The 14,163-nt window shown below is 43.9% G+C and overlaps 1 protein-coding gene across 1 annotated transcript in view; it reads right to left on the bottom strand.

Moving 5' to 3' along the window:
- Positions 1-2,666: 2,666 nt before the first annotated feature.
- The window catches only part of LOC124777022 (cardioacceleratory peptide receptor-like), a 297,735-nt gene continuing 286,238 nt past the window's right edge, over positions 2,667-14,163 (bottom strand). Inside the window, exon 8 of the mRNA XM_047252274.1 lies at positions 2,667-4,387. Within this exon, the coding sequence (XP_047108230.1) occupies positions 4,183-4,387 (205 nt within the window). The 3' untranslated portion in view covers positions 2,667-4,182. The remainder of the gene's footprint in view (positions 4,388-14,163) is intronic.

Raw genomic sequence — 14,163 nt, 5'->3', positions numbered from 1 at the left:
CGAATGGCTGCTTCTGTGTTGGCAATGATATCCTCCATAGGTATAGTTCACGGGATGATTTTCACATCTGTCAACACCTGCTTTCTTTGGGATTGGAATTATCATATTCTTCTTGAAGTCTGAGGGTATTTTGCCTGTCTCGTACATCTTGCTCACCAGATGGTAGAGTTTTGTCAGGACTGGCTCTCCCAAGGCCGTCAGTAGTTCTAATGGAATGTTGTCTACTCCCGGGGCCTTGTTTCGACTCAGGTCTTTCAGTGCTCTGTCAAACTCTTCACGCAGTATCGTATCTCCCATTTCATCTTCATCTACATCCTCTTCCATTTCCATAATATTGTCCTCAACTACATCGCCCTTGTATAGAGCCTCTATATACTCCTTCCACCTTTCTGCTTTCCCCTCTTTGCTTAGAACTGGGTTTCCATCTGAGCTCTTGATATTCATACAAGTGGCTCTCTTTTCTCCAAAGGTCTCTTTAATTTTCCTGTAGGCTGTATCTATCTTACCCCTAGTGAGATAAGCCTCCACGTCCTTACATTTGTCCTCTAGCCATGCCTGCTTAGCCATTTTGCACTTCCTGTCGATCTCATTTTTGAGACGTTTGTATTCCTTTTTGCCTGCCTCATTTACTGCATTTTTATATTTTCTCCTTTCATCAATTAAATTCAATATTTCTTCTGTTACCCAAGGATTTCTACTAGCCCTCGTCTTTTTACCTACTTGATCCTCTGCTGCCATCACTACTTCATCTCTCAGAGCTAGCCATTCGTCTTCTACTGTATTTCTTTCCCCCATTCCTATCAATTGTTCTCTTATGCTCTCCCTGAAACTCTCTACAACCTCTGGTTTAGTCAGTTTATCCAGGTCCCATCTCCTTAAATTCCCACCTTTTTGCAATTTATTCAGTTTTAATCTACAGTTCATAACCAATAGATTGTGGTCAGAGTCCACATCTGCCCCTGGAAATGTCCTACAGTTTAAAACCTGGTTCCTAAATCTCTGTCTTACGATTATATAATCTATCTGATACCTTTTAGTATCTCCAGGATTCTTCCATGTATACAGCCTTCTTTTATGATTCTTGAACCAAGTGTTAGCTATGATTAAGTTATTCTCTGTGCAAAATTCTAACAGACGGCTTCCTCTTTCATTTTTTAGCCCCAATCCATATTCACCTACTATGTTTCCTTCTCTCCCTTTTCCTACTGTCGAATTCCAGTCACCCATGACTATTAAATTTTCGTCTCCCTTCACTAGCTGAATAATTTCTTTTATCTCATCATACATTTCTTCAATTTCTTCGTCATCTGCAGAGCTAGTTGGCATATAACCTTGTACTACCGTAGTAGGCATGGGCTTCGTGTCTATCTTGGCCACTATAATACGTTCACTATGCTGTTTGTAGTAGCTTACCCGCACTCCTATTTTTTTATTCATTATTAAACCTACTCCTGCAATACCCCTATTTGATTTTGTATTTATAACCCTGTATTCACCTGACCAGAAGTCTTGTTCCACCTGCCACCGAACTTCACTAATTCCCACTATATCTAACTTTAACCTATCCATTTCTCTTTTTAAATTTTCTAACCTACCTGCCCGATTATGGGATCTGACATTCCACGCTCCGATCCGTAGAATGCCAGTTTTCTTTCCCTGATAACGACGTCCTCTTGAGTAGTCCCCGCCCGGAGATCCGAATGGGGGACTATTTTACCTCCGGAATATTTTACCCAAGAGGACGCCATTATCATTTAACCATACAGTAAAGCTGCATGCCCTCGGGAAAAATTACGGCTGTAGTTTCCCCTTGCTTTCAGCCGTTCGCAGTACCACAACAGCAAGGCCGTTTTGGTTAATGTTACAAGGCCAGATCAGTCAATCATCCAGACTGTTGCCCCTGCAACTACTGAAAAGGCCTCTGCCCCTCTTCAGGAACCACACGTTTGTCTGGCCTCTCAACAGATACCTCTCCTTTGTGGTTGCACCTACGGTACGGCTATCTGTATCGTTGAGGTACGCAAGCGTCCCCACCAACGGCAAGGTCCATGGTTCATTGGGGGTGGGGGGGGGGGGGGAGGGGGGGGAGAAGTTTACAACTGATACCAAAAACTGTTAAGTAATTTCCTTCGAAAATTACATAAAGTCAGCCATAGTTTGTGCTGTTTACCTACTGCTGTATGACAGATGACACGATACCACGTCATTACTGCAAGTTTAGATATCCCGACCATTGAAATAGTTTCATCATGTTTTGACTATTTTGTTATGAAAACTGAAAATAAACTGGAGGTCTCACAATAGCAATGTAACATATTTTTTGGTACACTAGTTAAGGTATTTGAGAAAGTAATTATCGTGTTATTAGAAGAGAATAATATCACAGGTAATGCACAATAAGAAATAGCAGATTGTGTAATATAAGTGTGATATTCAACCACTGATTCCAGTAACACTGATAAATGGGTTATGTGTTTATTAATAATACTCTGAAGTATTAAGTAATATTACTCCATCTAACTAGTGATGTATTATTGTCTACTGAGGTTGTTAGGTTCATAAATAATCTAAGGAATAAATTTCTTGTTTATATTTAATTTCCAACTACAATACATACAGGTAACAAAAATGCAACAGAAAGCATTACAAACACAATGACAGTTACAAGTATTAGAGATCATGAAGAAATGTAACAAGCATCCTGGAATGTTGTAAACACGCATTTAAATGTGCGTGGCCTAGTATGTATGCTTAAGTTAAACAGAATTTGGTCTGACTGAAGGAAATGTAGCGTATGTACAAATCCACTAAACGACACCGAATTGAGTATACCTCAAGATACTTTTGTGGCCCACTAGTTCTATGAATAGTTCTCGTGGTGCTGAAAATGTTTCACGTGAGGTAAAAAAATAAATATTTTTCAGTGTCCAAATGAGGTTAAGGTTCGTGCATTTTGCGAATGACGTAGTGAAAACTATGCTCGTTGACAAAGCACACCGATCCGGCGGTCTGAAAAAGCTCAGGTACCAGTGTCTCTGGCTGTTGCGCCTTTACCCTGATTGCCGTGAGAGAAGAGTCTATGGTAGTCGAAGTGGAGCGTCGCCTTCACTCACACAGAGTTCCTGCGAGCGAGTGAAGTTACGTGTGTACAAAAATGTGACCAGACGCGCGTTTAATTCGTTTTCCACTAACACTTAATGAAATCAAACGAATTGTCCACGTAGCATGTAATTCTGTTTTGATCAACTCATCCACGCGAGGTGGGACATGATTAGCAATAAACGGAGCATTCCACATCATATGAGTTTCGAAACTAGAAATACACTTGTCACTTTTGTTGAGTCACTTATTCTTTCAAATTTTCTTATAATCACCGTCTACAACAATGTTTCCACTTACTTATCAGCTACTCTTCATGCATTCGTTACGCATCTCTGTCACCGCAGCTGGCACGACGACGCTAACGACGAATGCAATCTGACGATTTGAGTTTCTAGAAATATTTTTCTGTTTCTGTTGTTGTTACGCTTTTTTCTCCTAACTCATAAAAGAATGAAACGTTATTCCCAGTAACTTTAGCAATCAGAATCACCGCTGCCGTTGCAAGAGATATATCCTAGTTGCTAGCACAGCGAGGTTCATGAGACTAGATCCGTTGCCCATTAATAAGAAGCTTGTGAAGTCTTTTATTCCTAACACATTGGCCTTGAGTCTTCATACACCTTTGCTGGAATCTCACGTTCTCAGCTACAGCGTCAGATCTATCAATATGCCTTTATGGTCGTACATCTCTTACATCCAAGTTCCGTGCCCGATAGAAAACTGTTCGGGAAACTGAACAGTTTGGCCTCGTAACATGAAGTTCTGTACTCGTGAACCGATTCGATAACTACTGTGCCTTGGGGTAGTTGTAATCTGTGGATGCTGGAGAAGTACTTTTCATTGACGTTCTCCAGTAAATAGAATCATAATGTGGAGCAGAGGATGACCTCCACAGCTTTCCACATCCAAAATACACATGACAATACGTCCGTCTCGCCCAAATGGATACTGGCTTCAGCCCAGCGTTCCCAGTGCTTCGCCGTTCCCTTCAGCTGGAGCCAGCAGTGCCTCGACAGCGAGGTGGCGACTAGAAGAAGCCGCTCGAGTTGATTTCTAGATGCTGGCGAAAAAGTGGTCCACCTAGACGATGGAGACGACAGCTGGAGCAGGGAGACCTTCCCCGATGTAGCGTCGGTGCGTCTGTCGGCGAGTGGTCCAATGTGGGGGAGGCTGCCGGCGGCTGGTGTGGGCGGCAACTGGAGCTGGAGGTTCTCCAGGGGAGGCGGCGGCGGCAGCCGCCTTGGGGCAGCACAGAGACCGCAGCCATCGGAATGGCGGCACCTTCCTGTCAGGTAACAGCAGCCATCAGTGAATATTTCATGCAGCTGTTACTAAATTGCAAGGATTTTAACAACTGTAAAATAGTTTAGCATAATCAAGAAATGAGAACATATGTTCTGAGCTGTACGTGCTATCCCAACTAATCTTTACAACTTGGATCACGTATATTGCAGACATGGGGATAGTCAGAAAGGTGTGGCTTGTGGCATAATGTTCACACAGACCTAAAGTTTTTGTTTAGCAGATTCGTTACTGATGAGAATGGCCACTCTCCAGGAGGATTTCATAGTGTGTGGAATGGTTGACAGGGACGAAATCTGACACTCAGCTCTAGCGTAACTTCCGGAGACTTTACAAAACAACTCCGTCACCACGTCCAACCATCAGGCAATGGTACACGAGGTTTAAGGAATTCGAAGATCTTGCGAAGAGAACGAGTTCTCGGCTTCCGAGAACGAGTGATGCAGATACTGGAACAGTTTACATTTCCACAGGTTGCAGGACCTATAGGAACTGAGCAATTTCATCGAAGCAGCAGTTGCGCATATTCACGAGGACAGGGTAGGTTTGTATGCGTACACATCCTAGCGAGGCAGACATTTAGTTTGTTAAACGGCTACTAAAACTTCAGGGATATGTGGACACTAAAGCACGCCACACTTCTTTACCTACCCTCATTTCTGAAATCTATGCGATCAAAGTTGTAAAGATCTCTCTGGAATGCTCTGTATGTTGAGGGGCTACAGAACAAAATCTTGACCATACGGTATTGAATGTACATTTGAGTCTAAACCATGTCACTAAAATCTTCTGAAACCTATGATTGCAGCAGGTTTGGGCAATAACACTGTTCCTCTGAGTACCAATGGAGAGGCTAATTCCCATACGCTAATCCAACATAATGCGTTTCCACACCAAGACACCACTGCCACCAAATCTCTTTCCGTTGTGTTTCTATGTCTAACAATAGTCAGTCAATTGTACAGTGAGGGTTATACTACATACTGAAGGATGATTCATCAGTGCAAAGTACATTCCTTCCATTCTTGAAATTACAGACTTCACAGGAAATGAACTCGTCCTGCATTACCAAGAGTGGTAGAAACACTCTGACACGGAGGCTGTAATACGTCTGACAGCGGCCACTTTCGCCAACTCGCCGCAAGCAGCCGAGGAGGAGGGAAAAGGACACCCTGGGGCGAGCCTCTGAGGAGAGGACACTGCAGTCATTCTGCAAGCACACAGCAAGTCGAGCGGACGTTCTCCCCTTGCTCAAGGAGGAAGAGTTGCAGAGGGCCTATCAAACAATAAGAAGCATGTCGAAAACTGATTGACACCTGCAGCCATTAGGACGGAACGCCAAAGATGTACACGTGAAGGAAAAGTACGTTCTTCTGGCCCAGCGGCAGTCATTTTACCTGCCTTAGAAAGCAGAAATGTGCCGACAATACCAGCATCCCATGGGCACAGGGAGGAGCTTCCACAAATGAGGGCGGCTTGGCACAGGGAGGCGGGTGAAAGAAGTGAGAGTTCTTAAGAATATGTTTTTCTCGACAGTAAGGAAATTCCTTATGAATCACGAACTCCAGGACGAAGCCCAAACATGAGTCTGTCCAGGCCTCACGCAAAGTGAGCAGTTACAAAGAAGTGTTGTGTAGCTGCTCTCACAACAGCCTACCGACCCCCAGACTCCGATGATATAGTTGCTGAACAGTTCAGAGAAAATTTGAGTCTCGTAACAAATAAATACCCCACTCACACGGTTATAGTTGGTGGGGACTTCAACCTTCCCTCGATATTTGGGCAAAAATACTTGTTCAAAACCGGTGGTAGGCAGAAAACATCTTCCGAGATTGTCCGAAATGCTTCCTCCGAAAATTATTTCGAGCAGTTAGTCCACGAACCCACGCGAATTGTAAATGATTGCGAAAACACACTTAACCTCTTAGCCACAAACAATCCAGAGCTAATAGAGAGCATCATGACTGATACAGGGATTAGTGATCACAAGGTCGTTGTAGCTAGGCTCAATACCGTTTCTTCCAAATCCACCAGAAACAAACGCAAAATAATTTTATTTCAAAAAGCGGATAAAGTGTCACTAGAAGCCTTCCTAAGAGACAATCTCCATTCCTTCCGAACTGACTGTGAAAATGTAGACGAGATGTGGCTCAAATTCAAAGATATAGTAGCAACAGCAATTCAGAGATTCAGACCTCATACATTGGTAAGAGATGGAACTGATCCCCCATGGTACAAAAAACAGGTCCGAACGCTGTTGCAGAGGCAACGGAAAAAGCACGCGAAGTTCAGAAGATTGGCTAAAATTTACTGACGCGCGAAATTTGGCACGGACTTCAATGCGAGATGCCTTTAATAGGTTCCACAACGAAACATTGTCTCGAAATTTGGTAGAAAATCCGAAGAAATTCTGGTCGTATGTAAAGTCCACAAGCGGCAAGACGCAGTCAATACCTTCGCTGCGCAGTGCCGATGGTACTGTTACCGACGACTGTGCCGCTAAAGCGGAGTTATTGAACGCAGTTTTCCGAAATTCCTTCACCAGGGAAGACGAATGAAATATTCCAGAATTTGAAACACGAACAGCTGCTAGCATGAGTTCCTTAGAAGTAGATACCTTAGGGGTTGCGAAGCAACTCAAATCGCTTGATACGGGCAAGTCTTCCGGTCCAGATTGTATACCGATTAGGTTCCTTTCAGATTACGCTGATACAATAGCTCCCTACTTAGCAATCATATACAACCGCTCGCTCACCGATAGATCTGCACCTACAGATTGGAAAATTGCGCAGGTCGCACCAGTGTCTAAGAAGGGTAGTAGGAGTAATCCATCGAACTACAGACCTATATCATTGACGTCGGCTTGCAGTAGGGTTTTGGAGCATATACTGTATTCAAACATTATGAATCACTTCGAAGGGAACGATCTATTGATACGTAATCAGCATAGTTTCAAAAAATATCGTTCTTGTGCAACGCAGCTAGCTCTTTATTCGCACGAAGTAATGGCCGCTATCGACGGGGGATCTCAAGTTGATTCCGTATTTCTAGATTTCCGGAGAGCTTTTGACACCGTTCCTCACAAACGACTTCTAATCAAGCTGCGGGCCTACGGGGTATCGTCTCAGTTGTGCGACTGGATTCGTGATTTCCTGTCAGGAAGGTCGCAGTTCGTAGTAATAGACGGCATATCATCGAGTAAGACTGAAGTGATATCAGGTGTTCCCCAGGGAAGCGTCCTGGGACCTCTGCTGCTCCTGATCTATATAAATGACCTGGGTGACAATCTGAGCAGTTCTCTTAGGTTGTTCGCAGATGATGCTGTAATTTACCGTCTAGTAAGGTGATCCGAAGACCAGTATCAGTTGGAAAGCGATTTAGAAAAATTGCTGTATGGTGTGGCAGGTGGCAGTTGACGCTAAATAACGAAAAGTGTGAGGTGATCCACGTGAGTTCCAAAAGAAATCCGTTGGAATTCGATTACTCGATAAATAGTACAATTCTCAAGGCTGTCAATTCAACTAAGTACCTGGGTGTGAAAATTACGAATAACTTCAGTTGGAAAGACCACACAGATAACAGTGTGGGGAAGGCGAGCCAAATGTTGCGTTTCATTGGCAGGACAGTTAGAAGATGCAACAAGTCCACTAAAGAGACAACTTACACTACATTCGTTCGTCCCCTGTTAGAATATTGCTGCGCGGAGTGGGATCCTTACCAGGTGGGATTGACGGAGGACACTGAAAGGGTGCCAAAAGGGGCAGCTCGTTTTGTATTATCACGTAATAGGGGAGAGGGTGGCAGATATGATACGCGAGTTGGGATGGAAGTCATTAAAGCAAAGACGTTTTTCGTCGCGGCGAAATCCATTTACGAAATTTTAGTCATCAGCTTTCTCTTCCGAATGCGAAAATATTTTGTTGAGCCCAACCTACATAGGTAGGAATGATCATAAAAAAAAAGAGAAATCAGAGCTCGAACAGAAAGGTTTAGGTGTTCGTTTTTCCCACGTGCTGTTCGGGAGTGGAATGGTAGAGAGATAGCATGATTGTGGTTCGATTAAACCTCTGCCAAGCACTTAAATGTGAATTGCACAGTAATCATGTAGATGTAGATGCAGATGTAGATGAAAACATCGTAAGAACGTGAAATCGTGAGAAAGATGGCAATTCACGAGGCACACGCCAGCCCACGCCAGATAGGAATTCCAGCCCGAACAGAGCGGCATGGCTATGAAAATGCGATCTGCCATTAGGCTGCATTGAAAATTTTTTCCGTCAATGACAGTGCCGAAAGAAAGAATATTTCGAAGAGGAGATGATCTGAGAGATGGAGGAGAGGCGATAAACGTGAGTCGTGGAGATATCGCGGAAGCGAGAGCACATGGGCGCTCTTCCACCCATCGCCAACTCACCGTGGTAGCAGAGCTTCGGCCACGCGACCGACAACGTGCAGACAATGCGGAGATCGTACCTGGGCTCCGTCGCAAAACCACGATTGCTGATGAGGGTAGCCGACTCGCGCCGCACAGTCCCGAGGCGACGCTCTGTACCGACGCAGCGCCCGCCGCCGACGGCAGTACACGACGAACGGTGACGAATAATGGTGAGACGAGTCTTCCCCTCCTCCTTCCCCTTAATAAATAAGTTGTGTCCGAACCCTGTCAAATCGGCCCTGAGAGTTATAGTTTTGTTTTGGTTTGTGTAAACAGCAGGAAAATGAATACATTTCTTTCGTGTTTTGATCATCTAAGCAATCTTTCACATTCAAAGATGAAGCCCTAAGTTACGAACCATTTGTGTCTAATTTCATTTCATTATTGATGTCGTGTCACCGCCAGACAACACACTTGCTAGGTAGTAGCCTTTAAATGGACGGCGGTCCGTTAGTATACGTCGGACCCGCGTGTCGCCACTATCAGTGATTGCAGACCGAGCGCCGCCACACGGCAGGTCTAGAGAGACTCCCTGGCACTCGCCCCAGTTATATAGCCGACTTTGCTAGCGATGGTTCACTGCCTACTTACGTTCTCATTTGCCGAGACGATAGTTTAGCATAGCCTTCAGCTACGTCATTTGCTACGACCTAGCAAGGCGCCATTATCAGTTACTATTGATATTGTGAATCATGTACCGTCAAAACCGACGTTCATCATTAATGGATTAAAGTTAAGTATTCCACCAGCTACGTCCGTTTTTCTAAATTCTAATTTCCTTGTCATGTTCCAGACCTCACGCCAGCCTGCGTGAGCTAAAACGCGTGCAATTTGGCCTCCTTTAGTAAAACGGTGTTCGCTCTCTTGCCAAACACAACAATTGATATCAAACAATTGTTGGCTTCTAATGTGTGGCAATCTCATTAGTCATCTACTCGTTATTTCATGTCCGACAGCAGAGAGAAGAATTCACAGTTCACTACAATGCCAACTGTTTCTCACTACCAATACTCTTGTTGGCTCTCGTTTCGCAGCTACATTTATACACCCGCGTGTCGTACAGCTGTTACTTTTGTTTCCGGCCTACAACGAGCGTTTTCGGTGCCCGGAAAGTGTGGCCATTGATTGCTTTTACTTACGAAACACTTGTCGTGAAACTGTCGGCACTATCTACGTATTCGCGGCGTAGCACGATGTCAACATTTTCGTCTGTTCAGAATATTTTAACAACCTCAAGGAGATCAGATGTTGACAGATGTGAACACTACAGAATCATTATGGTTGCAAAATACTGATAAGAATTATTTATAGAAGAATGGGAAAACTGGTAGAAGCCGACCACAGTGTGGACAAGTTTGGGTTCCGGATGACCGTAGGGACACGCGGGGCGGTACTGACCCTACGACTTATCTTAGAAGATAGGTTAAAGAAAGGTAAACCTACGCTCATAGCAATAGTAGACTTGAGAAAACTTTCGACAGTGTTAAATAGCATGCATTCTTGAAAGGTAGTAGGAGTAAAATGCAGCGGGAGAAAATTTATAGGAAACAAGATGACAGTTCTAAGGGAGGCGAGCACCAGCCAGGAGTGAGTTACTAAGAGATAAGGAAATCGCCACCCCGGAGTCGAGGGAAGCAGTGCTTCAGAAAGGAGTGAGTCAGGGTTGTACCCTATCCCCGACAGTATTCGATCTCCACACTGAGCCAGCAGTAAAGGAAGCCAAAGAAAAATTTGGAGAACGTATTGAAGTTCAGGAAGAAGAAATAAAGACTTACAGAGTTTTCCCATCGAGATAAATGTTCAAACAAATATTGGGCTTGTAGCCGGTTGTCGTTAAATACATTGTACGATACTTCCGCAGGGCACCTGTCAGTCTTCCTCAGGTGAAACATCGACGACTGACGAAGATATGCTCCGTTCTGCAATATAAATCGTACTGTGATTATTCTGTGCGTGTCAGAATCAACTACATCCGCGTTTGTTGATTCGGTTGCAATTCTGTCAGAGGTGTAAAGAACCTGAAAGAACAGCTGAGTGGAATGGACAGTGTCTTGATAGGAGGGTATAAGAAGCTCAACGAAAGCAAAACTATGGTAATTTTACGCTGTAGAATTAAATCAGGCGATTCTAGGAATTATTTTAGGAAATTATGCAGTAAAATCAGTATACGGGTTTTACTCTTTGGGCAGCAAAGTAACTGATCATCCTCAAAGTAGAGAGGATATCAAATGCAGACTGGCTATAGCAAGAAAAACATTTATGAGAAAGAGGAAAATTTGTTTTAACCTCTAATATAATTTTAGATGTTAGGAAGTCTTTTCTAATGGCATTGTAGCCTTGTACGGAAGCGAAACGTGGGCGATAACCATTTCACACAAGAATAGGATAGAAGCTTTTGAAGTGTGGTGCTAAAGAAGAATGCTGAAGATTAGATACGTAGATTGCGTAGGTAATGAGCAGTTACTGAATAGAACTGGCGAGAAAAAAAATGGCACACCTAGACTGAAAGAAGGGATCGGTTGATATGACACATTCTGAGATATAAAGAAATAATCATTTTAATACTGGAGGGAAATGTGGAAGACCAAAAGTGTACAGAGAAACCATGAGATAAATACAGTGAGCAGTTCCAAATGTACGTAGGTCGCAGCATTTATTCGGAGATGAAGATGCTTGCACATGATAGACTAGCTGCATCAAGCCAGTCTTCAAAGTGAAGATCACAACAACAACAGGCCCATTAAGGCTCAGTACCACAGGTCCCAAGCGCGTAGATCAGATAAGTTCTCTTGATCAGTATGTTCTCCAATAGAGATGACGTACACTTTTGTGGTTGTATATAAAATAGAACCAAATGCTAATAAACATCGAACTGTTCTTTCTAAGATGTTGGTAATATTACGAATTCATGTTCAATGTTGGTGAAAACATAACCCGATGAATGAACCTCTAATTTGTAATGATAATATATATCATTGTGCTTTTATTAATACAGGTACAGGTCTTTAATCGTAAAAATATTGTTTCATCGTGTTGAGAATTACAGAAAAAACTTTCAGTCTACTAGTAGGCAGACTAAAAGTGAGTTTCCGGTCGAGTTTCTAACCATTACGCTTTCCTTTCAAGCTAGAGGAGAGTTGCTCACAAGTTATGCTACGAGCGTTGGCCCGGAATCTTTGGGGGACAGATTTGGCAGAGAGAACATTTTCCTCGAAAATCAAAGAACTTTTCTCTGGTAAATGTTTACTTGTACAACACTGCTGAGATTCCCTACCGCAAATGGACTCAGACATAAAATTAACTCTGCAACCAGTATCGTGTAAGAACTGTTTTTAACATTGCTTGACAATACGGAGCATTGTCGCATCTTAGAACAGTGGACAATTTATATTCACCACGAGCACCTTCAGAATATGTGACGTCACATTGTCCCATTGGCTGTTGATGCAATTTCTGGTTCCATAGGGCCGTCGGTGGTAGCATACACTGTGAAAAACAAGAATATCGGACAAAATGTTAGTCACGCGCAGGGAACAGCATGCCAGTACCGTGTAACACTACCTCTAGTCTTCAAAATGGTGTCAGCTTGGTTAGGAGGCGAGTTCAGATGTCACTTCAGCTACACTATTTGCAGCTGGATCCTCTTTGGTGAAACTATAACGATCATATGGCACTAAAGGCCGGGAATACCGCCCTGGGGAAGTTCGGCCGCCGAGTTGCAAGTCTTTTCAAGTGATGCCACAATGGGCGACTTGAGTGTCGATGACGACGAAGTGGCTATGAGGTCAACACTATATCCAGCCCCACAGCGGAAAAAATCAGTGACCCGGCCGGAAAATGAACCCATGCCCCCAGCATGGCAGTGAGACGCGCTGACAACCCAGCTAAGGAGGCGGACACGGTTTGGCGATTGTGGGGAAATTGACTGTCATGTTTCACCCGCTGTTCCAAAGAGCACCAGAACTTTGCAATGGTTTTAAGTACCGGTGATTTAGAGAGAGAATAGTTGTGCAATGCAGTACGAGAGTGTTCAGTGGAGCAGGAACGTATGCGTGCAGCACTACGAGCACAGCTGTGACCATCTGAGAAGACGAGAATACCCAGAGCATACTCATCTGGAAGGTGTAGAAGAAAGGCCAACATTTGACCACCGAGAATGTTGAAGAAAACATCTGGGTTCATGTTCACGGTATCTTGAAAAAGTCAGTGTGCTAAGAATATCCATAAAAACTATCCAACTCTTGCCTGAACTACACGTGCACAAATTGCGGTTTAAATATCTCACTCAGCCGTTGGTGCAATCGACGACTTGTAGGTTTTGCAAAAACAGGCAAAATCGCGAATCGCCGGACCATACTACACGCCTCCAGTTGGCAGCTGCCCAATTTGTATTGGTTAGTGCATCGGAGATAAGCAGCTTTATCTACCGGTGTGAGAAAAAACTGTTTGGAGGATACCCGACTTCGAATGTCCAGTGCACGCAACATTCAAAAAAATGGCTCTGAGCACTATGCGACTTAACTGCTGAGGTCATCAGTCGCCTAGAACTTAGAACTAATTAAACCTAACTAAACTAAGGACATCACACACATCCATGCCCGAAGCAGGATTCGAACCTGCGACCGTAGCGGTCACGTGGTTCCAAACTGAAGCGCTAGAACCGCAAGGCCACACCGGCCGGCCGCAACATTCACTCGGAAAACTGTTGAGATGGACGTGCATTCACTGGCAGCATCAATTCCCGTTGCTTTTAAAACTGATTGTCATTGACTGGGCGTAACGTTCTTCCTCGTTCCCTGCCTACTATAATCATTTTACGACCGTTGTTCTTACGCCATGTTATATGCCTGAGAGTGATATAGCATTCTACGTAGATAGGACACTCTGTGTTGATACATCAGTAGATCGTACAGACCAAGAAATGATTAAAATTTCAGAAAAGAATGGATGATTTATTCAAGACATAGCGCTTCAACCTCTGAGCAGATCAATAACGCCTTGATCCACCTCTGGCTTTATGCAAGCAATTATTCGGCTTGGCGGTGGTTGATAGAGTTGCTGGATGTGCTCCTGAGGAATATCGTGCCTAATTCTGTCCAACTGGCGCATTAGATCGTCTAAATACAAGGATAGCTGGAGGCCCCTGCTCAAAATGCTCCAAATTTCCCCATTTGGGGAGAGATATGGGTTCGGCAAGCTTGAAGATGAGCAGCAGAAACAATCGCCGTATGTGAATGGGCATTACGTTGCTGAAATGTGAGCCCACGATGGCTTGACATGAAGGGCAACAAAATAGGGCGTAGAATACAGTCGACGTACCACTG

The sequence above is a fragment of the Schistocerca piceifrons genome, chromosome 2 (assembly GCF_021461385.2).
Source record: "Schistocerca piceifrons isolate TAMUIC-IGC-003096 chromosome 2, iqSchPice1.1, whole genome shotgun sequence".
NCBI lineage: Eukaryota > Metazoa > Arthropoda > Insecta > Orthoptera > Acrididae > Schistocerca > Schistocerca piceifrons.
The sequence above is the reverse complement of the archived record's forward strand: the minus strand, read 5'-3'. Positions and strand labels throughout refer to the sequence as shown.